General features: G+C 39.2%; 1 protein-coding gene across 6 annotated transcripts; it reads right to left on the bottom strand.

The window, feature by feature from the left end:
• Positions 1 to 1,097: 1,097 nt before the first annotated feature.
• NT5C3A (5'-nucleotidase, cytosolic IIIA) lies at positions 1,098 to 26,511 on the bottom strand. 6 transcript variants are annotated; one of them, XM_081931162.1, is made up of 10 exons: positions 26,382 to 26,511; positions 14,563 to 14,669; positions 9,735 to 9,833; positions 8,719 to 8,788; positions 7,982 to 8,028; positions 7,069 to 7,154; positions 5,517 to 5,606; positions 4,636 to 4,798; positions 3,174 to 3,374; positions 1,098 to 1,480 (listed from the first exon to the last, which is right to left on the bottom strand). In XM_081931162.1, the coding sequence occupies exons 2-10, from the start codon at positions 14,662 to 14,664 to the stop codon at positions 1,379 to 1,381; spliced, it is 960 nt and encodes a 319-aa protein (XP_081787288.1). In that variant the 5' UTR covers positions 14,665 to 14,669; positions 26,382 to 26,511; the 3' UTR covers positions 1,098 to 1,378. The 6 variants fall into 6 exon arrangements, with proteins under 6 accessions (XP_081787288.1, XP_081787289.1, XP_081787291.1 ...); XM_081931163.1 differs by having other exon boundaries at positions 26,171 to 26,491; XM_081931165.1 differs by having other exon boundaries at positions 26,197 to 26,456.
• Between the last annotated feature and the right edge of the window lie 50 nt (positions 26,512 to 26,561).

Raw genomic sequence — 26,561 nt, 5'->3', positions numbered from 1 at the left:
TCTCACACGGGTCTGTTCCAAGTAGTAATCATGCATGAGAATTAGGCATGAATCAGCCTGCCTGGTAGCTGTTACAAGCAGCAGCAGCCTGCACCCAAAAGCAAGGCATGCCAGTATGGTAGAAGCTCCTCTTCCAGACTGGCAGCTCCACTTGTTCTGGATAGCTTTCCTAAGGAAGAGATGGGACTTGTTTTCCTGATTGGGTTAAACAGTAAACCCGTGAAAGAGTTTTACCTGGTTTGTAAGTACCAAATTAATCAGTCCACACCTTCATTAATGAGAATGCACATAAATAAAATTTAAAAGTTTGGCGTCTCCAACTTTCTTGTTTTGTTCTAAAGACAATTGACCCCATTCCATAAATGCTCTTCCCATCTAGCTTGAAGAAATGAGTCTCCCTTTGGGGTAAACTAGGAAGCACAAACCCTTTCTTTTGAGAACCATTTGAAGGAGAAAAGATCCCAGCTTGTGTTGAATAGTGGAGCAGAACCGGCCAATTCTACATCTCCTGCTTCCTCGTTTAGCCCCAAACTAGGTGGACAGAAATGTGGACCACAGCTGCGAAAGAAACTTTCATTTCGAAACACTTAACTTTTTCACGAATAGTTACATGAGACATACTATGGCAGAAATAGAACTACCGTGGTATTCATTTTTAAACAGTTACTGTATATCTCATCGCACACTTCACTAAGGTAACACTGAAATTATATCCTTTACATCTAGCTTGGAAATAAACATGGCAGTGCTACTGAAAATAGTTTTTCTGTGTATTGCTATTTGGTAAAGTAGAAAAAGTGTCTTTAGAACTGTTCAGGGCCAAAACATAGGACAGACACAAATTTTACTATAAAGCAGTCAAGATCTGCTTCAGCATTATTTGCAGTGTTTAGTCTTCACTCTTGTGTACCGAAAAGAGCAGTCAATAGCAAGCTTTCTTATCTGTGCTCTCGCACAAAGTATCTTTTTGAAGAATATACAAATATCAGCAATATTAAACCCCTTAAACTGAAAAAGTGCAAGTTATGAACTGTAATCAAGTCAATTACCTGCACATGTGCTTATTCACCATGCTTCTCATGTACAACAGTCTCACATATTCTGAAAACATCCCTTTATTGTGCATGAATATAAACTGAAGGAACTCTTTTCCAGTTATCCATACAACCTATCCATTAGAATAAATAAGGGGTTCCATTAAAAGTGATGGGGGAGGGGGTGAGCGTTCAGAAGATCATGGATACAGTATATTACTTTACAAATAAAGTGACTCCCATACAAAACAGCATCAAGATTGATATTCTAAGATAGCACAGGCATGCTGATTTGTCCAACTGCCTTCACCAGGAGGAAAACAAGCAAATTCCAATGATGCTCTTTACAGAATCTTTTGTAAGATTGAGTTGGCCACATCTAAAGAGTCATCTTTCACCAACACAATATCATAGCAGTCCATATATTTCTCCAGCAATTCTTCAACCTAGGTTTTAGAATGCAAAGAAAAAACCAAATGTCAGAAAAAGTCAAACACCAAGAAACATACTACAATTTGCCAAGTCAACACCATTTTAAAAGGAAAGTGGCGATATCTGTTTTTCTCTTTTACTAAGTAATGTAGGTGGTGTATTCCAAGATGTTTGCAACCAGATTTCAGAACTCTGGAAAGGCCTTTAAAGTACAAAGGATTCAACCCTGTTCCCATAATTTTGAGAAGCAAAATATAATTTGCTACCCTGAATACATACTGCACACAAAAGCTATTTAGCACATATGGAAGTCAGGTTGAAACATTGCTATATTTTGTAAAAACAAAAAACCTTACTTAAATACAATGCAATCTATGGCTTTTATATTACAACCATACTAGGAGTCAATGAGGTATGAAATGTGGCTGCTGAACTTAGGCTAGGTTATGAGTTAATAAGGATCTCTAAGGAGTAGATAAGTAAAAATAAGTATCAGGGTTGATCGATATATTTATGTACAGTCAACGACTATTTCCGTTTCCGCCCCCCACGTGCATCAGTGGAGCACATATAACCACACCTTGCCCCTGTTCTGCCCTTTTAGTGATGTGTTTTGTGACGTTTTCAGCCACCTCTGGGTTCAGCGCTGTGTGCAATCATGTGTCTTTTGGACACATGTTAATAAGTTGCCTGTACAATTTTTTTTTGTTCTTTATTATGGGGTAATAATGGACTGGTTCAAACAAATCATTCCATAAAACCTTTCTTTCAGCTGCTACACACTTAATTCCTTTGTCAGATTTGACCTCGGTGATATTCTATAAGACAAACAATGACCTTGAATACTACATAGGGAACGCTGTCACTAGGAAGGCCCACCCCAAACCAACATTGTCTGTGTCTCGGTGTCAGGCAAATACCTTCTTGTTTCTTGGGTATTTGAGAAGGACCAATGATTGGATGCTTGACTATGTTTTAAGTATGCTTATGTAATTTTATTATTTAGTTTTACTTTTGCTGTAAATTGCTTTAGGATCTTTTGTAGCAGGAAGAAGTACATTTAACAGTCCTAACCTATTCTCCGGGTTTCGAACGTTTTTCGGAACCTGAATGTTCGATGTGGCTTCCACTTGAGTGCAAGAAGCAACCAATCAGAAGCTGCGCCAGGTTGTTGGACATTTCAGAAGTCAATAGGTGTTCTGGAACAGATTATGTTCTATATCCGAGATCTGACTGTATTAAGCTTCTACCCTTGAACACATTCTGTGTTAGAAAATGGTATAAAGGTAAAGGGACCCCTGACCATTAGGTCCAGTTGCGGATGACTCTAGGGTTGCGGCGCTCATCTCGCTTTAGTGGCCGAGGGAGCCGGCATACAGCTTCCGGGCTATGTGGCCAGCATGACTAAGCCACTTCTGGCCAACCAGAGCAGTGCAGAGATATGCCGTTTACCTTCCCGCTGGAGCAGTGCCTATTTATCTACTTGCACTTTGATGTGCTTTTGAACTGCTAGGTGGGCAGGAGCAGGGACCGAGCAACGGGAGCTCACCCCGTCACGGGGATTTGAACCGCCAACCTTCTGATTGGCAAGCCCTAGGCTCTGTGGTTTAACCCACAGCGCCACCCGCGTCCCACTAGAAAAAGGTATACCTGACCATAAAATCTAATATTATGGACATTATGCTTATCAAAGAGACAAAGACTTACCTTATCGTTGAGATACCCAATCTTAAGAATATGCTCAACATTTGACACTCCATCTGCCATAGTTAAATCTCCTTGAGAATCTCCAAGCAGTATGATGTTGCTGTTGTCCTTTAACTGTTTGAAGTACTCTGTATTTTTCAAGGCACCATCATGTTTGTTGTAAACATGAATCAGTTCCCCTTTAAATCCTTTTAGTACACCCTGTTAAACATGACATTAGTTAGTTCTCAGAATGGTCTTAGCAAATTAACAAGTGTCCCTTCTAGGCCTCTTTAGAATGTTTTCAAGAGGCTTTACCCTTTTAACCAACTTCAGTTATATTATGCTTATCATAGTGAGAATAATGCTTTATTCAAAGGAAACTCATTCATTCACTCTATAATAATAATAATAACAAAAATTTATTATTTATACCCCGCCCATCTGGCTGGGCCTCCCCAGCCACTCTGGGCGGCTTCCATAGAAACAAAAAATACAGTAAAATATCACACGTTAAAAACTTCCCTGAACTTTAAGATGTCTTCTGAATGTCAGGTAGTTGTTTATCGCTTTGACATCTGCTGGAAGGGCGTTCCACAGGGCGGGAGCCACTACCGAGAAGGCCCTCTGCCTGGTTCCCTGTAGCTTTGCTTCTTGCAATGAGGGAACCGCCAGAAGGCCCTCGGCGCTGGACCTCAGCGTCCGGGCAGAATGATGGGGGTGGAGACGCTCCTTCAGGTATACTGGACCGAGGCCGTTTAGGGTTTTAAAGGTCAGCACCAACACTTTGAATTGTGCTCGGAAACGTACTGGGAGCCAATGTAGGTCTTTCAAGACCAGTGTTATATGGTCTCGGCAGCCGCCCCCAGTCACCAGTCTAGCTGCCGCATTCTGGATTAGTTGTAGTTTCCGAGTCACCTTCAAAGGTAGCCCCACGTAGAGTGCATTGCAGTAGTCCAAGTGGGAGATAACCAGAGCATGCACTACTCTGGCGAGACAGTCCGCATTCAGATAGGGTCTCAGCCTACGTACCAGATGGAGCTGGTAAACAGCTGCCCTGGACACAGATTTGACCTGTGCACTCTAGGAAACCTTGTGTCCTCTCCCACTTTGAATCTAGTCTAATAGTTACTCTAATATCCAGAGCAGACACACTGAACTCAACAGACTTAAGTTACTTAATTGATTCTAACCAATCTACTCTGTACACCCAATACATTTTTAAAAAATACTTGAAAATTAATACTTTGACCCTGGCTCAGTGGTATATAGGCAGCCAATGGTGTTACACGGTTGGTCATGTGACCCCATCAGCAGTTTGGCTGATGCATTCTGCACCAACTGAAGCTTCTGGACCAGACCTAATGATTGGCTTTAATATAGGAAATACCCATTTTAATGCTCGAGTCGGAAGCTACTTCCTTAGTAGTACAGGATGTGCTGCAATGAATTAACAGTATGCATTTGATATGTTTATACCTACATTCTCATCAAAATCCATGAAGTTGGAAACTACTTTGACATTGGGATGGTAGACACCGGCTTGATGAATGACTTCTTCTAAAATGTCTCCAATTCCAGCAGAAAATATGAATACGGGAATATTATGTTCATGGAGTTTATCAAAGAAATTCTCATACCCTTCTCTGTAAAAGCAGATTTGTTTTTTAGAAAAGGAACAAAGCCTGATATTACATTTTTTATTGCAAAAATAGAAATTTAACATATCCTCCCCCTAAAATATCTATGAAATAGGCAAGATGCTGGTGCATATTTTTTTTTCTTTAATGGAAAGTTTATTTATCTATGGTTTCAAAATCTAAAACATTTGATCGAAGATGACGTTTTGCATTAAAATCAATAAAAATATTAAGAAAAATGTTTTAACAAATATCTGTTCTCTTTTGAGCAACATGTCCTTCAGGTCATTCTGCTTTGCAAACGTAAAACAGTTTGCTTCTCAAAAAGCAAGGGTGTAGCAGGAATTCCTGCTGCACCTTATCTGTAAAAATGACAAGATAGGGAATTTTAAAAAAATTAACTAGCTTGTGCAACATCTACTTTCCTATTCCTCAGGCTAGAGGGCATGAAGATAAGTAAAGGTTGCATGTCAGATCCTTGTACTTCTACCTAATAGATGTATGGATAGAGAAAAGAGGAACTTAAGCATTCTGCTTAAGTAGTGCAAGGAAGGGGAGACACTAGCCTGCTAATCCAATCTGTTTTTTTTTAAATTGGAGAGCATATATGGGCATGTAACAGCTTTCCATTTCTGTAATCCCCAACGAAGAAACCCCTTCCTAAAATCTAATATTATGCCACATTTACAAAACTAGAGAAATGGAGTACTAGGTTCTTACTTACTTCAGCATAACATCAGACTCCCTCACAATTTCAGCAAGCTTGTGCTTTTGTAATCCTTGTTCAATAAGCAAAGCATGTGATTTGTTGTACCTAAAATAAACACCAAAAACATGTTATTCGTGTTCAAGTAGGGTAAAAATACACACTCTCTTACTGGAAAAGGAATGTTTCAAGTTAGGGTTGCTGACTTTTCTGGGCACTTTTGGAATTCTGAGAACCACAGGCACTACAGATATTTTGATAAAATAGCCAAAGCAAAACAAACAATGTGCCAGCCCAATCTTTAATGTAATAAAGTGAAATCTGTAGCATAATATCCTAAAGTCCTAGGTGTGAAGTATTTAATTTTTATTATTTAATTTCCATGCCTTTTTCTTCACATAAATGCCCACAAAGCAGGTTACAACATGACAGCAAAAAATGCAAATCAATATATCAATATATCATTATAACAACAGTCTACAGTGGAACCTTGGTTCTCGAATGCCTTGGTACTCGAACATTTCGGCTCCTGAATGCCGAAAACCCAGAAGTAAGATACGGCTGTCGGCTATTGTTTCTGGGGTGCCTGTGCCAATTGGAAGCCACGCCTTGGTTTCCAAATGTTTCGGAAATCAAACGGACTTCCGGAATGGATTATGTTCGAGAACCAAGGTACCGCTGTATATGCTAACTCATTTGAAAACATAACACAACACAGAAATCCAAATAATTTATTCTGATAAGGACATTGCAACATTTTCAATTCTCTATAGAATCAATCATTAAAACATATCAATCACTATCAAGTGGTTAGACTATATAATCTTGAGTCATATAAACATATGAAATCAGATATTAACAATAATATAACCAGCTTCAAGGACACTGAAATAGTACTATATTAAATGGTATCAAAACCAACAAAATGCATAAAATGAAGTGTTTTAGAGAGCTTCCCTAATGCTACTTCAATTGACTGCTAAACAATTAACTACATTAAAAGCAACTGCATGAATTCCCACCCTCTCCCCCCAATGTTCATCCATCTATTTCAGCTTTTTCAATTTTCTCCTCCTTTAACAAGTCTAAACTGAATTTTTGCATAGGACTACACAGTAGGCCACACATGGCCTTTGTGCCATAAGTTCTCCATCACATATCTAAAGAGCCATTTAAGCTGCACACTATTTCTCCTTTTCCTGATCACAAATTCTTGAACAGCACTGGAAGATTTTTATGCCTTTAATTTTGACAACTGCTATCAGAAAGAAGGGTGTTGGAAACCACATGGCAAAAGATAACTCAGGCAACCCTTTTGAAAGAAATCTAACTACTAGATTATGCCATTTGTACATAATGGTATACTCTAATTGGCTGCTATTGTTTTACCAAAACAATGAATGTTTACTCATGCAATATTGTTTCGGAATTCATTTTACATTCATTTTATATTTTGGAATTCATTTTAAATTTTGCGTGTAAAATATGGAAGTGTGCTTCAGTAATCAAGTCAATCTAACAATTAAGATGTAAAAGTTTGCTATAATATTAACCATTACAGAAAACTTACCACTCAACCATGTAAGGATACTTCTCTTCAATTGTAAGACTTGGATCAATTTCAATAGCATAATACATTTCTTTCAACTGGTACAACTGAAAAAAAGAAAAGTTCAAACATTCTGCATATGTTGTACTGCATGATGACAACTTCTGTGCTTTGATCAAATAATCTAAACAAATTTGCTACTTTAATCCTTGTATATTTCCTGTTAACATTTCCTGGTTTTGGATGCCCTGCACAATGGAGGATTGCTGCTGTTGCTGCTGCTGCTGCCGCCGCCCTAGTGCTAAAGCTTTTCAGTAAAAAGATCAGGAAATATTCACCCTCCACATTAAAAATCTATTTCAGTTAAGGACTTTTGCTTTATGGCTCAAAAACAAATTAACAAAGCAACAATAAGAAATAAAAGTTGGCATATTGGTTGGACCCAATGCCATCAAGGGCCAGTTTGGAATCCAGTGGATCTTGGGATTCTCATTGTGTTTTTCTGCTGAAAGTCTCAAACGAGAAAGAACTTGAGTCATCCCATCGGTGGTACTTCCACCCACCTGTACTTTTGGCAGGCAAAACAGAGTTCTGTGCCAGAGCGGTGATGCAGGATCACATCATGGGTGAAGACCAGTGGAACTGCTTTGGGATGAGTGGAAGAAAACCACCACTGCATCATGTGCAACATACCAAGGGTTTGGAAATCACTGTGGCATAAACCGTTGTGTACTGAAGTCCACCATCAGATGCAGAAAATGTTATTTTCACTTGGGAGATAAGTGTAACACACTTTGAGAAAAGAGAAAAAAGTGGGGCCAACAGAGCACACTTGTGAAATAATTTGATATTAAGCTTGAGTGGAGTAATCCTTTACAAGTGTTGTACTGTAAGTGGCCACAACAAGGGGAAAATAAGTAATTTTTAGGATTACCTTTTTGCGACATTCCTCTGTTATAAGTTTGCAGTTGTCAATGATATCTGAAAGATGTACAGAAGGTTATTAGAACAGTGCAAGATTCTAGCTTGCCCTAAATCAGTGCAATATTTTAACCTGTTTAAAAAAACCTAACAATGCTATTTGTTTTAGAAGTTATAAAGCAATTATTAAAATCAATGTGTTAAAAAGAGCTACAGACATCAAATCATCTCCTTTTGAAAACCATTAAGTCCAACTTATTTCATTAAAGGAGGATCTTCCACCCCATATTTGCATAATATGCATACACAGAGTTTTCATGAATGAGGTGTAATAAATTGCAAGGGAAGAAAAACATTACTAAGGTTACTGCAGGGGAGAGAGAGTGGACTTCTTAGGCTCAAATACTGACTATCACCTTGTATTATAATTCTAATATCTACTTAAATATACAACAGACCATATTTAATGCTCCAGCTCCACTGCTGCAATGAACTTCCCCACCTGTAATAGACTTCCTTTGTTTTCCCTCTAGCCCCATGAGGGTCTTCACAATTTATTTCAGAGGAATGGGGAACCCTCTGGAGTAGATTTCAGAAGAGGAAATGGAAGCACCACACCCAGAGCATTGGATACAATCCATAAATTCTAGAGAGGCCTATTCAGAAATTTCAATGAGTTCAATGGAGCTTTCTACCGGGTGAGTAGATAGATGTTTGCAGCCTATCTCATAAACAATAAATAGTACTTACTATGACATGTTGGACATCTTTTGCCATTGTGGGAAAATCTACTCAGTGTCATATCAAAGTCTGTAATTATCTGTAAAAGGCAGATGAAACAAATTATAAATCACGAGCACAAATGTTAAATGCCTAGAATTTAAGCGAGCGACAAAGTTTAAAAAATATACATTGAATGGCTCATAGTGTAGAAGTATGAGGAAAAGTGTGTGTGAACCTTGAGTTCCTATGCTCAAGGTTGCAAGAAGGAATTTGGAACTTTTTGCTGCCATGTTTGACTAACCACAGCTTAGCACAATATCAGCACCAGGACAAACTGAGGTTAGTTTTAACTATGGTTTACAAAAACAAGCAAACTTCAAATAATGAGTTGCGAAGGTGGATTGTTTTAGTAAACCATTTTTTAGATTAAATACAATTTAGGGTTCAGATGTAATACGAAGCTGCAGTTAGTCTAAACTAGAGGCAAAATATTCTATCCTCCTCATGGTCATGCAGAAGGCAGAGGGCCTTCTCAGTAGTGGTGCCTCCCAGCAGATGTCAAGGCAATAAGCAACTATCTTACTTTTAAAAGACATCTGAAAACAGCCCTGTTTAGGGAAGTTTTTAATGTTTAATGCTGTATTGTGTTTTTAATATTTGGTTGGGAGCTGCCCAGAGTGGCTAGGGAAACCCAGTCAGATGGGCAGGATATAAATCTACTATTACTATTATTAAAAGGGGTGGAGGGGGGAGCGTACAAGTCTAGGATTACCCCTATAATGCAAGCAAATGTAGCCAATATCAGTGCATCAACATTATTAATCAAAAAGTCATTACTAAAAATGATGCAATTATACACCTGAGTTGTGATGAGCATTTTACTAAGAATATTTAAACAAATTCCACAACTATATGGATTTAGTAAATGTCTCTGTGTGTGTGTGTATATATATATATATAGAGAGAGAGAGAGAGAGAGATTTTGACTTTTTAAACAATAGTTGAATGATGGTTAATTTCTACAAATGTGTTTAAGTCTTCACCTGAAGTTTCGCAGCTCCTCCTTTGATGAGACCACAGATAATTTCTTCCACCCTTTCTGGGTCCCTGATATGGACCGTTTTCTTCTGAAATTCTGGCATCTAGAAAACGTGAACAAGAGGTAGATATTAATTTTATCAAATAGAGCATTTCACAAGTTCTGTGGATTTCAGGCTTATAGGATAAAATACAATACCATGTCTTTAGAAAGGGAAAATGATGGGTGCGCTTAGTCAACATTCATACAAATCTTTATCAAAACATCTTTACATTTATTCACAAAACTCTTTACTTTCGACTGTAATTATAAGCACAAAGGATATGACACACAAAGTCACTACTGCTGTTACCATGTTGTTAGATACAGGCTGAATAAATGTGTTGTATAGTGGCAGGCCTCAAAGCTTTATCATAGTTTTGGAAGATGCTTCGAAAGCATAATTGCATGCATTGGCAAGAAAGAGGTTATATCAAGTTTCAACTCCGATCTATCATGAATATAAACACAAGTCCTCATATTCGCACCTACCCTAGGATTCTGATCCCCATAGGCCACACAGCATCCGCAGTGATCTATAGAGTCCCTGACAGACCAGGTAGCACATTTGGAAGAAGTCACAGAGTCAACATAGGTAGTGCAGACTGCAGATGGTAATGATTTGCGTAACTCAAAGCCTAAAGCTTATAGGCAGGACTCTTGTGCATAAATGGGAAAGACTAGAAGAAGCAAGTAGGCTTTGCAGATCACCCCCAAAGCAGCAACTCCCCTGGGAGATATCTTTTGATCAAACCACATTATTTTCAGTGGACAAAGCAACCAAACATTCTCTTGTCCTATCACCAATGTAATCAACATAGCTAGGGAAGAACTACTACCAAGAGATAAGAGCTGGAACAGTCTAATTACATCATGGCAACATCCTTTCAGGAAGGAGGACAAGCTTCCTGTCTCTCAAAGAATGGAATCCATTTGCTTAATGACTCAGTTTTAAATATGTGTATACTTATGACAGTATGTGTGTTGCTGACATAGCTATGAAGGTATCTTGGTTGAGTCATGCTATTCTTGCTAAGCTACATACAGAAGTAAAATCCGACACAGAAGCTACTGGGCACAAAACTTTGCCCCTCTATAGTTGACGTTGGGTGCCCTCACCAGTGGCGTAGCGTGGGGGGTGCAGGGGGGGCTGGCCGCACTGGGTGCAACATCTGGGGGTTAGGGGGCGCAAATCCATGGGTTAGGGGGCACAAATTACTTGCCTTGCCCCGGGTGCTGACAACCCACGCTACGCCACTGGCCTTCACTGCACTTTTTCGGTGTCTGCTGAAAACATTTTTGTTTAGCCAAGGCCAGCCAGACATTTTAATCTGATTTTAGCTGTTTTCATTTTTTTAGTGTTCTAAATACTTGCTCTAACTGCTTTGACTGATAATGTTATTGTTTTATTGCTTTGAGGCTTTATTACAATCAAATGGTATATAAATCTTGAAGGGGACGGAATCTGTATTTGTTGAAAATCCTCTAGGAGGGTCACAAGTGAGTTGTCTGTTTTGTCACAATAAGCTAAAATCTACTTATCTGGTTGATAAGCTATTGCTCAGTAACAGAGTCAACAAGCCCTATTATTTTTTAACCTTAATAGCATATACCAGTGGGAACCCAAACTGGAATATGCATATATCAATATTTAATTGATCCTAATTTTAAAAAATGATGACACAGATACAGTGTTAACAGTGGGATGGTGCTTCATGTAAACATCATGCAAATTTACTTATTTTCTATTTTTTGTTTATTAAGGAAAAATAAAATTGTTTGCCAGAAAAATAATCCATAAAGACTAGTTTATTTATGAATATTGCATTATGAAAATCACCTAAGGAAGGTAGTACTGATATAAGAAGCTGCACAAACATGGTATAAAAAGCAAAATAACTGGAAGGCTTGGGAAGCTAAGGTGGAATTTACACACATATAAAAACATTGTGAAAATGCTTTTGTTAAAAACATTTTGAAAAAAATATTCTGAATTTGGCAATAGCTCACCATCGCCATCTAGTGTCACAATTGTATAATGCACTTTACAACACACTTAAAATGCTTTATTTGCAGCTGTATAGCTGAGTTGTAAGTACAAAAGAGAAATAACACTTTAAGTCCCAATGCAAGCTTTAGGATCAAAAGTACTTGATCTTTCAGTGGGAGAAATTAGTTTTAAAAGAAAATGCAGAAGATGGACCTTATGGTTTTAACCTGCAATTTTAATGAACTAAGCTTCTGCCCTATTTCACTGCTTTCACTACATTTTTCTATATTTCTGACAATACTTAGGTGAACAAACTCTGAGGAAAATTACTAAGTAATTTATTAGGCACTCATATATACTTATTGTCCGCTGAAAGTAGAAAAGTTCTTTATACTCAATCAATCCCCAGACATGTCAACTTTGAAGAAGTCTAAGAAAATTTAAGGTTCCTTTCAGTGCAACATTAAGCCAATATGGTCTGGCACAAAGCGCTAACATAAGATTTAGTAGTACCACAAGAATGCTGTCATAAACAAAGCTCTACTTTGTTAATAATTACTTGAGGTACTTGCAACCCTCTGCTTAACTACAGTTATACAGGACACATGGAACCGCTAGTTAAAGATTGCAGATAGTAGGGCCCAGAAAGGCTAGTAAGAATAAGGTTATCTGGATAGTAAGTTGCTTATGTCTTCATATCACTGATCACTGTGCATCCCAATATTAAAGAATTATATTTTCCTAAAACTGCCCTTAACTGATTAAAAAAGCAATCCTATGCTTATCCCAAGTAAGTGTGTATTAGAACAGCACAGTTTGTTTTTCTAAGAACAGATAATACATTCTGAATTATGTGATTTAATGTTTAAGATAAACTTCTCATTCAGAAATATTTCAGATACTTAGCTCAGATATCTCTTTCAACAAAGCAAACATTCATACCTGGCTGCTGATAGGAGAACCTGCTATCTGATGGAACGGATTTGTCCATCTGTTCCAAGAGTGACAGTGGGGCCATGTCTTTCAGTGCGAATTACATGGTGCTAAAATTCTATACCCATAAAATACTATGCATGTTGAAGAACAGTAGTTGCAAATATAATATTAAGTACAATTATCTAAGTTTAAAATATTGTCAGCTACAGTTATTCATTACACTGTTTTGGAAACACCTTGAAACAAGACTCCTAAGAACGGCAAACAACAGAACAGTGTATTTATAAACAGATAGCCATGCAAGCCTACTCCACTGGCATATAAAGTTCCCACAGCATTGCCAAGTCTGTTTATCAGTGTTTATTTAAAGTAAAGAGCTACTTTACAACCTTCTGAAAAAACAAGCTAACTTAATTTCTATTCTACATTAACTAATTCAGTTTTGGTAGAACTTCTTATCAGCAAGAGCTTTATTGCCTTTTTCCTTCTAAAAGATACGAATTAAAACATTCTACATACAAACTACATACAGCTTAGGAAATGTGGCAAGGATTAATTATGAAAAGTAACAATCAGTTGTATTTATGGCATGAGGCATGGTTAATATAAATGTGGCAACAAATTAAGATCTATGCAGTTTCAAAAATTTGTGCTGTAATTTTGGACTTCTGTGCTGCCTTTGTGTTGCAAAGAATGGGACTGGATTGTGTCCCCTGCTATATAGGCTGCTGGGAGCTTTTCTCACTACCTTTAGTGGTACATAATTGGAGGAGGGGAGTCCCCTATAAGCAATGAGTTCCTTAGGGCAGAACTGCTGCAGGCCCTCTGTAGTGTAGGGGACAGTGGACCTCAGCAACCAAAGTGAGAATTTTGCAGCTAAAGGCAGCAAGACATTCTCCCCTTGCTTATAATAGAAAGTGTGATAGAGCTGGATAGTTTTTGATCACTCATCTGCCACATGATGCCCTGGCTAGGAATAGGATCAGGTTACAAGACAGTAACCTCAGAAAAAATTGGGATGCGTCTTAGTTTCAAATATAAATGTTTGGGATCAGACTAAGTTTTTTAAAAAAGCTAGTATTCCAAGCTTTGAACAACTTTGTAATCCAGACACTGTATTCTTCAACCCAGAGTATGCAGATGTTGTCAGACTCTACAACCCACATCAACCTGGACCACTGGCTAAAATACTTGCAGATTATGGGAGTTATAGGGGTATATGTTATTATTTGTGTTGTCTACTTAAGAAAAATAACTTATTAAGGTAAGAAATTCAAGTTTTTTGCAGTGATGGTAATAGTTAAATGAGAAAGAACTATCAGTTCTCTCCTAGGTTTAGTAGACAAAACTTTTAATGACAATTACTACAGCACATTAAAAGCACAGAGCTTTAGCTGTTTAAGAAGCATACCTGATAGCGTCATTTATCTCATTCTTGAACTAAACATACACAAATAAGTTATTAACTTCTGCTGCCTGCATGTTACCGATACACTAACAGACACACACATTTTGCTACTACTACTAAATTCTTTTCAACTGATGGCATGATGCAATGGATGGAAATGCACTTCACACCCAAGAATAACAAAGTGGTTGCATGCAAACTAAGCTTAATAAATCTAGAAGGTCTTGATGTATATAGATGAAGCAACACGTAAAAAATCATGTCAGTAAAGGATCCTTGCTACAGTCTTACTCAGAACATTTTTTGATGCTAGAAAACTCTCTAGACTTGAAGTCATTTTGAACTTTGGATCTGCAACACTTACAAAATGAAAAATAAGTGTTGAAGTCTGGACTGTGGTTACTTTTGGACAACAGAGTTGTCAGGAGTTTTCCTTTTTTTTTTTTAAAGGGGGAGTACCTGTGTGCTGAGTTTAGGGCACTCTTGCTTCTTCTGTTCTTGATGCTTTCCTACTGCAACAGCACAGGTGACAAGCAGACTCCAGAGATGCAGGGCTTGCATACAGGCTGCCAACAAAAACCAAGCAAACCGCTTAAGAAATGGTCTGCCACATTATTCAACTGTCAGTATTTGTGTGTATAAACAAAGTATACACAGAGATTAATCTGGATAATTCCAGATTTATTCATATACATTCTGATCTATAAACAGATTTCAACAGTCTGGGTCAACCCACAAATCCATGCATTTGTTCTATTCATAGTTAAAAACGCTAACAGAGCAATCCTGAGCATGTTTACTGAGAAGCAAGTTGCACTGTGTACAATGGAGATTACTTCAAGGTAAGCATGCAGAGGATTACAATCTAAAATGACACTTTTATGCATATATACCAGGGAGTAAGCCCTGCTAAACACACTTCTCAGTAAACATGGACAGGATTGAATTGCATGATGTTTAGAATTTGCAGCAAACTATCAAACTAAGTTAAACCTGCACAAAGCTGGCAATACTGGCTCAAAAGCCAAAGTTCTGTTTACAACTTACCGGAGGAGCTTGCTGAGGCAGCTGCAGCAGCCAAAAGAAAATTCTTCCAGCTAAGTAAACACTAATATAGCAGCACAAGGTACAGCTGAGGGCGTTTCCAAAAGCAGCCTGACTAATCCCTGAGCAAAAAACCCGAGCCCTGTGACGTACGTTAGGAAGGCACGGCATAACAATCCAGCCTGCCAGATTTACAGATGATCAGATGAGAAAGCAACAACAGAACCCCAGAACCTCAACAATCAGGCAGTTCTGACTGATCAGCAGGCAAATTAGGACTGCTGTAACAAGAGCAAAGCGCTTATGTGGAAAGCAAATCCTATTTTATTATTTTAAAGAATTCGAGCCATGTATTATCAACATGCTGCTGAGACTTACTGGAGTAAACAATATTTCTGTCTTATGATGCCTAAGTCACCCAGAGCATTCACAGATGAGGTAAACTATGATACATACTTCTAAATGTTTTAATTAGTCATGAGGCAGAAGTCAATAAGGTTGATTGGTTTGAATATGGAAGACAAAAGAAGGCCTAATTGGCTTTCGACAGATACAAAACAAATGGGAACATTTCTAGGGTTAGGGCAATGTTCTCCAGATGTTGGGTCTCCAGATGTTGTTGGATTACAACTGCTCTCATCCCCACACAGTTTAGCCAGTGGTCAGAGATGACATGAGTTGTGGTCCAACATTGCTTGGGGATCCAGGGTTGAAAACCATCGGCATTAAAGTGCCACCTCCTCATTGTAAATATTTTATATTATAAAAAATAAAAAGGTAGTCTTGAGTTTTGACAGCAGCAGTGTAAAGTTCCTGTATTATGTCAAATATTTCCTACATGGCCTGGGATCCTGACTGTGCCCTCCACCTACTAAAACTAAATAGGAATTAGTTCATTTTTGATTGTGTGGTCAAAGGCAACATAAAATATGTAAAAACTGTTCCTCATGATGTGAGGTTTGAATAGGGGTGTTAATTATGCCTTTTCTCATAAAAGCAGAAGAGGTACACCTCTGTAATCAAATACGTTATAACTGTAAATTGAGAAGCACCATGTCAATCTATTGTTCTGTATTCCTCGTCACTATATCCTGTGGTTTTTTTGCTGTTTTTAAAGGCAATATTGAATATGTACAGCTTGTTAATTGAATTAAAGATGACCAAATTATTTTAATTGTTATCTAATTTAAATAGAATATTTATTCTCAAAGACAGTTAAATTATTTTTGTATGGGGATTTGCCCATATACTATTATTAGTATTTCTGCCACAATGAAGGAGGAAATGATCTCCAAAGTGTGGAATCAGATTTTCTATCAAGAACAAAATGAAGCAATACATTCTACAAAACCAGTGTCTTTTTCAATATTAAAGTCTACAGCTATTCAACTGTCTGCTCCAAGAATAATGAGAGGCAGAGACATAAGGATCAAATCAGGGAAGTCCCTGACAAAAGAAATACTTGAGAAGTATACTGGTTTTATAATTTATCTGTAGGAATGCTTTAGCTGAAACATGTCACAGAGGTTCTTCTGAAAAGAATGCAGCTTGCTCATGGCAAGGTTTTAACAGACATCCATATATAGCCTGTAAGATGTCTAACATTGTATATATATTAGCTTCCTTAAAGTAACACTTATTAAAGTTTTTCAAGAGTGTCAAATTAAGGCTGTGTCAGCTGCGAGGAATGATAAAACCACATGACACAAAGCTGAACAGGCACCAAAGGATTTCACAGTATAATGGAGTTTACAATTGTATCAGTATAGCATACTAATAATACTGTGATGGGGAAAAAAATCCTTAATGCCACACACTGAATAGGGAAAAGTGAATACTTAAGAAACTGAGGTCAGGGTAGATTGAGGGTAAAGGTTAAAATGCTTAAGAAGTTACTGTTTCTTGGCCAATAAGAGATAATATATGGCCAGTAAGAGATCATACTAAGAGTTTCCATTTGAATATTTTCCACAGCAAGGGAAAGTTACTGGAAAAACCTACAGCAATGCATCACACGCCTTATTTGAAAGTCTGTTGTTGTTATTATGAAGTAATTTTTACTAAAGCTGACCACCATTAAAACTGCTTTAAACCAGGTTGAGAGACTTTAGCAAAGACTCTGCCTCTACTGTATATCAAATAATTTCAGAACCATACAGATCCACAAATCTGCAGAATAATATTTATTATGATGCAATATATATGGAAAGCTATGGAAATTTTTTGTCAAGGCTTCAACCAGAAACCTCATGGTGACCTATCTGGCACTGTGTGCACTCAGGCTGAAAACTCCTCTTTAAGCACAGCAAATGAACCTTGGTGTGCAAGCATCAGCACCTGAAGGGGCAAGCAATATAATGCCACTGAGTTGACCAGATCTGGTGTAGTATTACAAGGCTTTCTGCCTTGCCCAGGCATCTTCAGTATCTTCTACCCTGTTGCACTTCAGGCTTCATCACAGCACCTCTCTCACTGAAATATTTGTAACCTTGTGGGCCCACCTAGGCAATCCTCTTTGGCTCGAAACAAGAAGTCAAGATAGGCATATTTCTCCAACCACCTTGTCTATATCCTAAGCCTGCAACAATGGAAACAGATCCTATAAAACTGGACCAGATGGTGCTCTGGTCACTTCTACAACTGCATCAAGGACAGTGTCTAAGTCAGAGTAAATATGAGCAATTTTATGCTCAAAGTGCCTAGCATACGTTTTGCAGCAGGCCTGCAGATGTTCCAGCATATCCTCCCCAGGAACTAGACGCAATAGCTCCGTCAGCACTAAAAAAAACCCCTTCTTTTGGACAGCTGCTCAAGGATTAAAAGGCCGGGAAGATTGTTTTGCTGCCTGATAACATGCTCTTCCATGTCTCCAGTAGTAGTTGCTATGAGACTTTTATCAGCTGTGTTGTAGCTACCATTCTGTTTGTTTTATTGTCCACAGTCCTCTATTAAACCACGATGTTAGCTAGGTAGGGGAGGGTGCTTGAGAGAGATGATGTCAACAGCATTTTCCATCTCACCATACCATTGTGAGACCAGCAGCCATGTCAAAAGGAAAACCCAAAAACATCCAGGAATCCATCATATTCCATAAATATCTGGTGGCAGACCAACTTAATGGTCCATCACCTCTGCAGAGGGGGTGCCAATCCAAATTTCTGAGGAATTGGTCTAGTTGTAATGACAGGTTTATAGAACCCCTACCATTTCAGACATCAAACCTGCTACTCAGTCAAAAATGCTAGGTCAAGAGTGTGTCTGACAAAATGTGTTGGGCAGGAGACATTGAAAGAGCTCTACGATTCTCACAGCAGCCATGAAGTTCCAAGCAGATCACCCTAAGGTGGCCCAGGTGTAAGTACTGTCCCAGTGAAATGTCCTGGGGGTTTCCAACACAATGTCTGAGATCAGCTCATCCTGTCCAGGAAAGGAAACTGACGGGCAGTGGGGTCACTAGACCACCAACAGAATTCTTATATATCTCTCTAGCCCAACACCAAATACAAACTCTCAAACCCAGCTCACATACAAGCTTGTCCCTAGTGAAGGAGGTGTCAGTAACAACCCTTCCCTGGCCCTCTAGTCCATATTGGTATTGACAAAGATGAAATACATCAACAGCTCTCACTTTATCATGGATATATATTTTTATTGTGATTTGAAATGACATTCAAAATCAGCACCACATGACCAAAGTACAAATCAACAACACAACCCTAAATCCTCTGGCTTGGGGGAGGACCTGAAGAGGGGACTCACCACTTTTGCTTGACTGGCTTGTCCAATGCACACACAGTCAGCACTTGTTGGGGTTAAACCTAAAGCATTCTGTGTAAAACTGACTTATGTAGTAACGAAGGAGAAAATTCTCCTTTTCTTTTTTTGTCTAAATCAATTTTTTTAGCTAGCATAAGTGTGTGAACTTTAGCTAACACCTTTTCAGTAGAGAAACAATGTTTGGAATGAGTATCTTGGTACACTGAGTGAATGTAAGGACAGAACTTATAGATAATAACCATGACAACCAATACTCTGGTACACTAGAGGCAAGAAAGACATCAGCTATGTGGAATGATCTCACTTTATCATGTTATTGAATAAAGAATGAAATTAACAAGGTAGAACAGCTAATGGATAAGATAATTAATCAAAAGAAGGACACTGAAGAATAACTGTATTTAACCATGGATATTCAGAGGAACTGAAAACTCCTGATTTGCTTAGATTTGATGAAGTGGGTTGTAACAGCTATAGAATGTTTTATTTTAACTATATGATCTCTCCCCTTAGTATTCCATGCAGGCTTTAATAGAAAGGCCCTTCTACCTGGCCAGCAAAAGGAAGTCAAGAAACTGGTGGCATGTAATAAAGGGGAAAAACTCTTTTTCGTGTTTGTTGCTGTCCTGCTGCTGCCATTGCTTCTTACCTCTTCTTGTAGGCATTTCTACAGCTACCCTCCTGCCAACTTAGCAGTTTGAAAGCACGCCAGTGCAAGTAGATAAATAGGTACCACTGTGGCGGGAAGGTAAACAGCATTTTCGTGCGCTTTGGTTTCTGTCACAGTGTTCTGTTGTGCCAAAAGCGGTTTAGTCATGCTGGCCACATGACCCAGAAAGCTGTCTGTGGTCAAAAGCCGGCTCCCTCGGCCTGAAAGCGAGATGAACACTGCAACCCCATAGTTGCCTTTGACTGGACTTAACCATCCTAGGGTCATTTACCTCACATTTACCTTTTACAGCTACCCACCTGCTCTTATACGATGCCTGCAACAACAAGATCAAGGATGTGTGTGCACAAGAATGCACACACACATTTTAAAATCTGCAAAACTAGACTGGAAATAAGCAGATAAAAATACTGACTCCATCACAGTTCTGATGGCACTTTCCAATTTATCCTAGTTATTTTATTTGGAGAATTGGTAACAACTTGGAGAAGAAAATATGAAGACTCTAAGCACACTCTCTACCTTGGACAGCAACCACAAGAACATGAAAAGTACAAATTATTACAGGAGTAAGGATACTTTGTAAGGATTAACTATGTTCTGGACCATAAACAAAACTCGAAGGGTGATATACAACTATGTTATACGCAAAGTAAACATTGAACTCAATGGACTTTGCGAAAGGAATTGGCAAGATCAAGGCTAAAGTGCCTCAGGAAAAAATCTAAATCTCAACACTTATAAAATATGTTCAGTATCAAACAAAATAGCAATTTATATTCAAATTCATGCATTATTTTTGTAAAAATACTTAGAAATTTTCTTATAATTGAGCAGAATACAAATTTTGTTAGATAAATATAAACAAATAAATTTATATTTAACAACCCTATGCTTAATTGTTCATTATTTCAATATGTGTGCACTGAGTTAGACTACCGCTTGATATCAACCCGAAACAACCCTAGATCAAAACAAACAAAATGCAGTTATATGCCTAGAATATATTATTCCAAGAATAACTGAAGTGAAATCAAGACATCGAGTCCATAAATCATATTTTGTTACATTGTGCGAAGTATGAGCAGGCCAGGGCTGAACTGATACTACCCTTGCTGGTGCCTTTCCCGGGAAAGTCAGAGGCTCACTATGTCAGGTTCCTACTGGAAGACCGGACAAAAGCTAGAACTTTGGCAGTGGCAAAGTTTTTATCGGTGGTTGAAAGAACAAATGAGCCCTATATTCCAAACAAAGTGCTTGATTAACCTGGAGGTAGGCTGTATGAACTCTGTATTGATTTGTAATGTTTTGTTGGTCTCTGGACCGTAATAAAGATTGTTGTTGTTGTTGTTGAAGTGAAATGTTTGGACAGAATTATTGTGTGTAAGTAAACACACACACACACACACTTTGCTTATCCCATCTAGTTTTCATATTATATATATATTTTGCAAATTTTCTTTGGGATAACACTGAACTGCTATGAATCAAGAAAAATGAACATAAAAGCTATATTTCTTATAAAGAAATCAGTTCTGTGTAACAGCTTCAGGGCAAATTAAACACAAAAAACTTTTCAAAACACAAGTTAAACATAACTAGTGAGTTTTTCATGCCCATAGCTCAACTAACACTGCAAATAACTGTACAGCTGCAGAAGTCAGCAAACATGGGAATAAGTGCTGGGATACTAGGATCTACATTCATCCAACAAAATGACCTTTCTCACTTGTGACTCAAATTGCAACTATTAGTCAGCACATTTGTGATAACTATCAAGATGCTAGGAAGAATCAGTTTACAGAGAAACTAGGACAGGGCAAAGGGTGCCATTAGCCTCCTACAGCAATTTTATTCCAAGGCTTTCTAAAGCTGCACTCCTACATTTCTTACCAGAAATGAAGTTTCACTGAATTTAAGGGCCTTGCTTCTGGTCATACATATTTAGGACTGAGTTTACAAAACCTGTATTATTTCAAAACTAGCACGAAGTTAAAAATTTACTGGGTTAAATTCTATTTCTATGAAAACACACACCATAGGTCCAATTCTTCCTTTAATGGTGGTAAGTTAAATCCTGCACAAAGAACCATAAGCGGACCTTGTACTTATTTAAGAAAAGAACAAACAAATCTGATATGTCCAGGCTTTCCTTTTCCTATGCTAATCGGAAAAACGTCCAACAGAACATTATTTGGGTTAAAACTCCAAAGAGCAGAAAGATTAAGCAAAGAAATAATGAATAGCCAGCTATATTAGGGTTGCCATATGCCCAGGTGTTCCCGAACATTTTCTTTTTTGGGGGGGCAACATGCCCATTCGGGCGGATTTTTACATTTTATATGAAATGTCTGGGTTGGGGGAGATATTTTTAATTGGTTTGATTGATTGATTGGGGGGCATGTGCATGCTCGGGAGGGTGCTGTGCCCCGGAAGCAGAAGTGCTGCAGCGACTGCGAGGTCTGGAGCAAAGATCAGGTAGGAGCTGTGGTCCTGCCTCCACTGCCAGCCTGCCACCAGCATCGCTGCCAGGCCTACATGCCTTTCCCCCCAGCTCGGGCTGGCCGTGGCATGCAGAGCAGTTCTGCACGGTGAAGCCGCTGCCAGCCCAAGCTGGGAAAGAGGCGTGCGGGCCTGGCAGCGGCGGTGCTGCTGCCTCCACCAGGAAGAACTTTCTGACAGTAAGAACAGTTTTTAAGCAGAGGTTGAATGGCTATCTGTCATAGATGCTTTTGTTGAGATTCCTGCATTGGGGTCCCTTTCAACTACCATTCTACGATTCTATGAAGGCTCCCTGTCACTGGCATACAGTATTGCGAACGTGGGCTATTATAAAGACTTCCTTCCTTGCAAATTCAGCCAACTCAGAATTCTGCTGCTCATCTTTTGCCAAGGAATGAATATAGGGAGTGCATTTCCATAAACAGTAATTCCATACATACATTATAAAGCAAAAATCTTAATTAAAATATCTTAAAAGACTTCCACCGCCTAAACCACACTTCTTTTGTTATTTATGCTTCCCCTTCTCGTTTCAGGGCTGTCATGAGGAATTCAAAATCTTTACTTCTCTTTCTCATTAGTCACAATTTAGAGTTTCAGCCAAACTGTAAACTGTGGATTATGTTGAACTATGGTTAAAGTGGGCTCGTTTTAAACAAACAAAAGTTTACATAAATGAAGGTTTGTTGGTCCAGATTACATATGACAAATCATGGTTAAGTAAAAACTTCTGAAGTTCTCTTTCTGATTGTCTGAGAGGGACACAAGAACCAAGACTCACCCCAGCTCTTTCAGATTACACTAAACTATGTTTTAGTGTGCTGTTCAAACATGGAGAAAGGTTAAGAAACTTATATATGGCCTAGTGAGGCATCATAATTGACAAAACAAAGTTACAGACATTGCATCAGGGGTCAGGGCCCCCAGACTCGGTGTGCCAACAGACAGAAAACGAAAACAGCTACAAATCACAATTTGAATGTATGTTTGAAACACTCTGGTTTCCGTCATGGTGTTCTGTTGCTCCAGAAGTGGTTTAGTCATGCTGGCCACATGACCCAGAAAGCTGTCTGTGGACAAATGCCGGTTCCCTTTGCCTGAAAGCGAGATGAGCACCACAATCCCATAGTTGTCTTTGACTGGACTTAACCGTCCAGGGGTCCCTTACCTTTACTGAAATCTTAAACTATAGTGTGGGATCAAAATCATGTTTAACACTAGCTAATCTTTGGCATGGTGTCTGAACTGAGTCACAGTTAGAAGTAAGGCCCACTAAAATAATCATGAATACTACTAAGTTGTATGTCTTCCTACTGTTATTCCTCATTTCATCAACCTGGAAATAGCAGTGTTACTACTTACTGACTTCCCGAAGAATTGTGAAGTTTAAGGAAACAGTGCACAATTGTGATTCCTTTAAGGAAAGTCGTATGTTCTTTTTCTAACATTATGCCTTTGTTCCAAGACTATGCCAGCATATTCTTTGTGTTCCATCATGACATCACTGTTTCTATAGGAACTAGTCTACTAATATGGGAAAGCAAACAAGCTTCAGCAGCACACACAGATAAACTAATGTAATATATACATTATTGATTGTTCCATTTCTGACCACTGTAGAAATTTGCCTCTTTAGAAACTAAGTAGTACATACACAATTCAAGCACAGAAGAAGGCTGAGGGTATTCCTAAATTTACTACCAAACAGAGTACAGTGGTACCTTGGGTTATGAACGTAATTTGTTCCGGAGGTCCATTCTTAACCTGAAACCATTCTTAACCTGAGGTGCGCTTTCGCTAATGGGGCCTCCTGCTGCTGCCATGCTGCTGGCGTGCGATTTCCATTCTCATCCTGGGGCAAAGTTCGCAACCTGGAGCAACTACTTCCGGGTTAGTGGAGTTCGTAACCTGAAGTGTTTGTAACCTGAGGTACCACTGTATTATGATGCTTGCATAATAATAAAACCAAGGAGGCACAGAGCAAATAGAACAAATAAATAGGGAGACCCAATAAAAGCTATAATCTATACTGTGGATGCTTCAATGTCTGCAAACTGGTAACAAACTGAATCAAACTGGTAACAGCATACTTATTTAACAACATCAAGGAATAGAATGCACAAATTATATTTTGGCTACAATTGTGGATTTTGTGATATTGTCAGAGATGGGCTGCGTTAGGTCTTGTTAGAGGCTTGATACAGCTCAAACCTCATCTCCTTGGAGTCTCTCAGTGCTGGGTGGGTGCTTTTCATTTTTTGCAGGACAGCAGTAAGGGAGGGGGGAGAAGCAAAAGGAATAGCATAGATTTGGAAAGAAAAGCTATTTAGAAAACGAAGCATTGCCTCAGTGTAGGACATACAGCAGCAATTGACAGGGAACACTTTCTGGGATGTAACGCAGAGGCGAGCCAAGAAAGAAATGGGTACTGAGGCAGGAAGAAAGGGAGCTCAACAATGAGAAGAATCTCAGTCCTCCTATATTAGGAGTCATGGACTCACCAAAACCCCTCTGAAAGTGTGGGAGCTTTGATGGCACTCATAAATTGGCTGCTCACATCTGGGAGAGAAATTACAGAACAAGGAGGACCCCATAAATATAGAATTTGGAGAATACAAAAAGGACATGCAGTAAAATTTGGTAGTTGCTGTTCAGGGTTCCAGGCAACCTGCCATGCTTTCTTCCAGAAAAACCTCCTCTATTCCTCATGGCCCCTGGTTTTCTGACACCCCCCCCCCAGTTGGCTAGCGGTTTGGACCTACATGCAGGCTCTGCTGCCCTCATATGGCCGTCTCCCCCCCCCCCCATTTTTTCCTCTCTGGTTGCCCAGAGCTTGCTGATACCTCCCCCTGCAAGGATGATGCTATTTCGGCTACAAAGGTTTGACACGCAGTTACTTCTCATCACTGAAGTTTGGTTGCAACAACTTTCTTTCTTTCCTTCCTCATCACAAATCTTCAAAGAAATACCAGCTCCCATCAAGTGTGCAAATGTATATCTTTCTGATTATTTTAGAGTATTAAAAAAAATCATGGGTCCCCCACCAGCCAGTCCTTTCAATGCAAATTTACAGGTGGAGCTTTCCACAGTCATGAACCTGAAGGACAGAATTAATTAACTGTGGGTGAATTAAACCAGGGTGAAGGAAGAACATGTTTTGCCCTCAAATTCCATATGGGATACTTAGAAAGTCTTATGTGCATACAGACACCCCAGGGCAATCCACATTAGGCGGAGACTGCAATTCATGAACATTCACTAAGGAGTACATCTGAATTATTCATGCACAGTGCTGGGCTGCACCAACTTTGCTTAGAAACGAGCCTTGCCAGCTTCAATAAACTTCATTCCCTAAGAAAGTGAGTACAAGATTATGGCCAGATCCTATGCACACTCGCTCACAAGCAACTCCAACTCTGATCATGGAACTTACTTCCAAATAAATGCTTGTAAAGGTTATATCCAGATACTTTTGAACCATTATCATTCTATGGCTTTTTAAACGGGGGGGGGGGGATTATTGGTTTGTTTTGGTTTTACTACATATTCTGAATTCTCATTTTGTATTTCTCTGTTGTGAACCACCCTGAAATCTTCGGGTGAAGGGTGGTATGCACATTTAATAAATAATGTTAAGGATAATAATAAGGCCCAAGAAGCTCCACTAATTTCCATGTGGCCAGCAGATAACCAAATAAACTGACGCCTAAGCATGGTCAGTCCAGAAGCAAGTGTCCCTGAATTGAGTTTGACGGGAGACCAATTATTTGTTTATTTTGTTTATTTGTTTATTGCCATCAATTTGATCTTAATTTGATTTTAATCCATTTTATAATGAATGTTTTTAGAATGTTGGATTATTTTGATTGTTGTTAGCCGCCCTGAGCCCAGCTTCGGCTGGGGAGGTTGGGATATAAATAAAATTTATTATTATTATTATTTCAGAAAACTTATACACCGCTTGACTGCGAGAAGGGGGGAAAAAACGAAAACCGAAAAGCAACCGCTCGAAGCACTGCGCCTGCAGCGGGGCTTTACTCCCGAGTAAACAGCGCCTCGGCAGCGCGCTCCTACCATCTCTATAATCTTGGTCTTCCTGCCCGTCTTCTTCTTTATGGTGAAGATGTACTGGGCCAGGACCACCCCGCCGACCAGGGCGCACACGCTGGCGCTGGCCACCGCTCCCATCCTGGCCACGGCGCTCTTGTCCATGGCGGCAGAAACCTCTCGCCACGCTCCGGCCTCGCGGGGTGAGGGGGAAACCCAGAGGGAGAAGCAGCCTTACGTTCAGGTCGCGGAGGCGGGCAAGAGCCCCGCACAGCCTCACGCCGGTCTTCCTCTCAGCCGCTCGCCTTCCTCTCTCTCCCTCTCCGTCGGCGGCGAGAGCGGGCAAGCGCGCATGCGCCACCGCCAACCGCCGACTTGAGCGACCGTTGGCTCCACGCGCTCTCTCTTGACAGTTGAG

This window comes from Podarcis melisellensis, assembly GCF_964234715.1.
Source record: "Podarcis melisellensis genome assembly, chromosome: 12".
Lineage (NCBI taxonomy): Eukaryota > Metazoa > Chordata > Lepidosauria > Squamata > Lacertidae > Podarcis > Podarcis melisellensis.
This window is presented reverse-complemented; position numbering and strand designations above follow the sequence as displayed.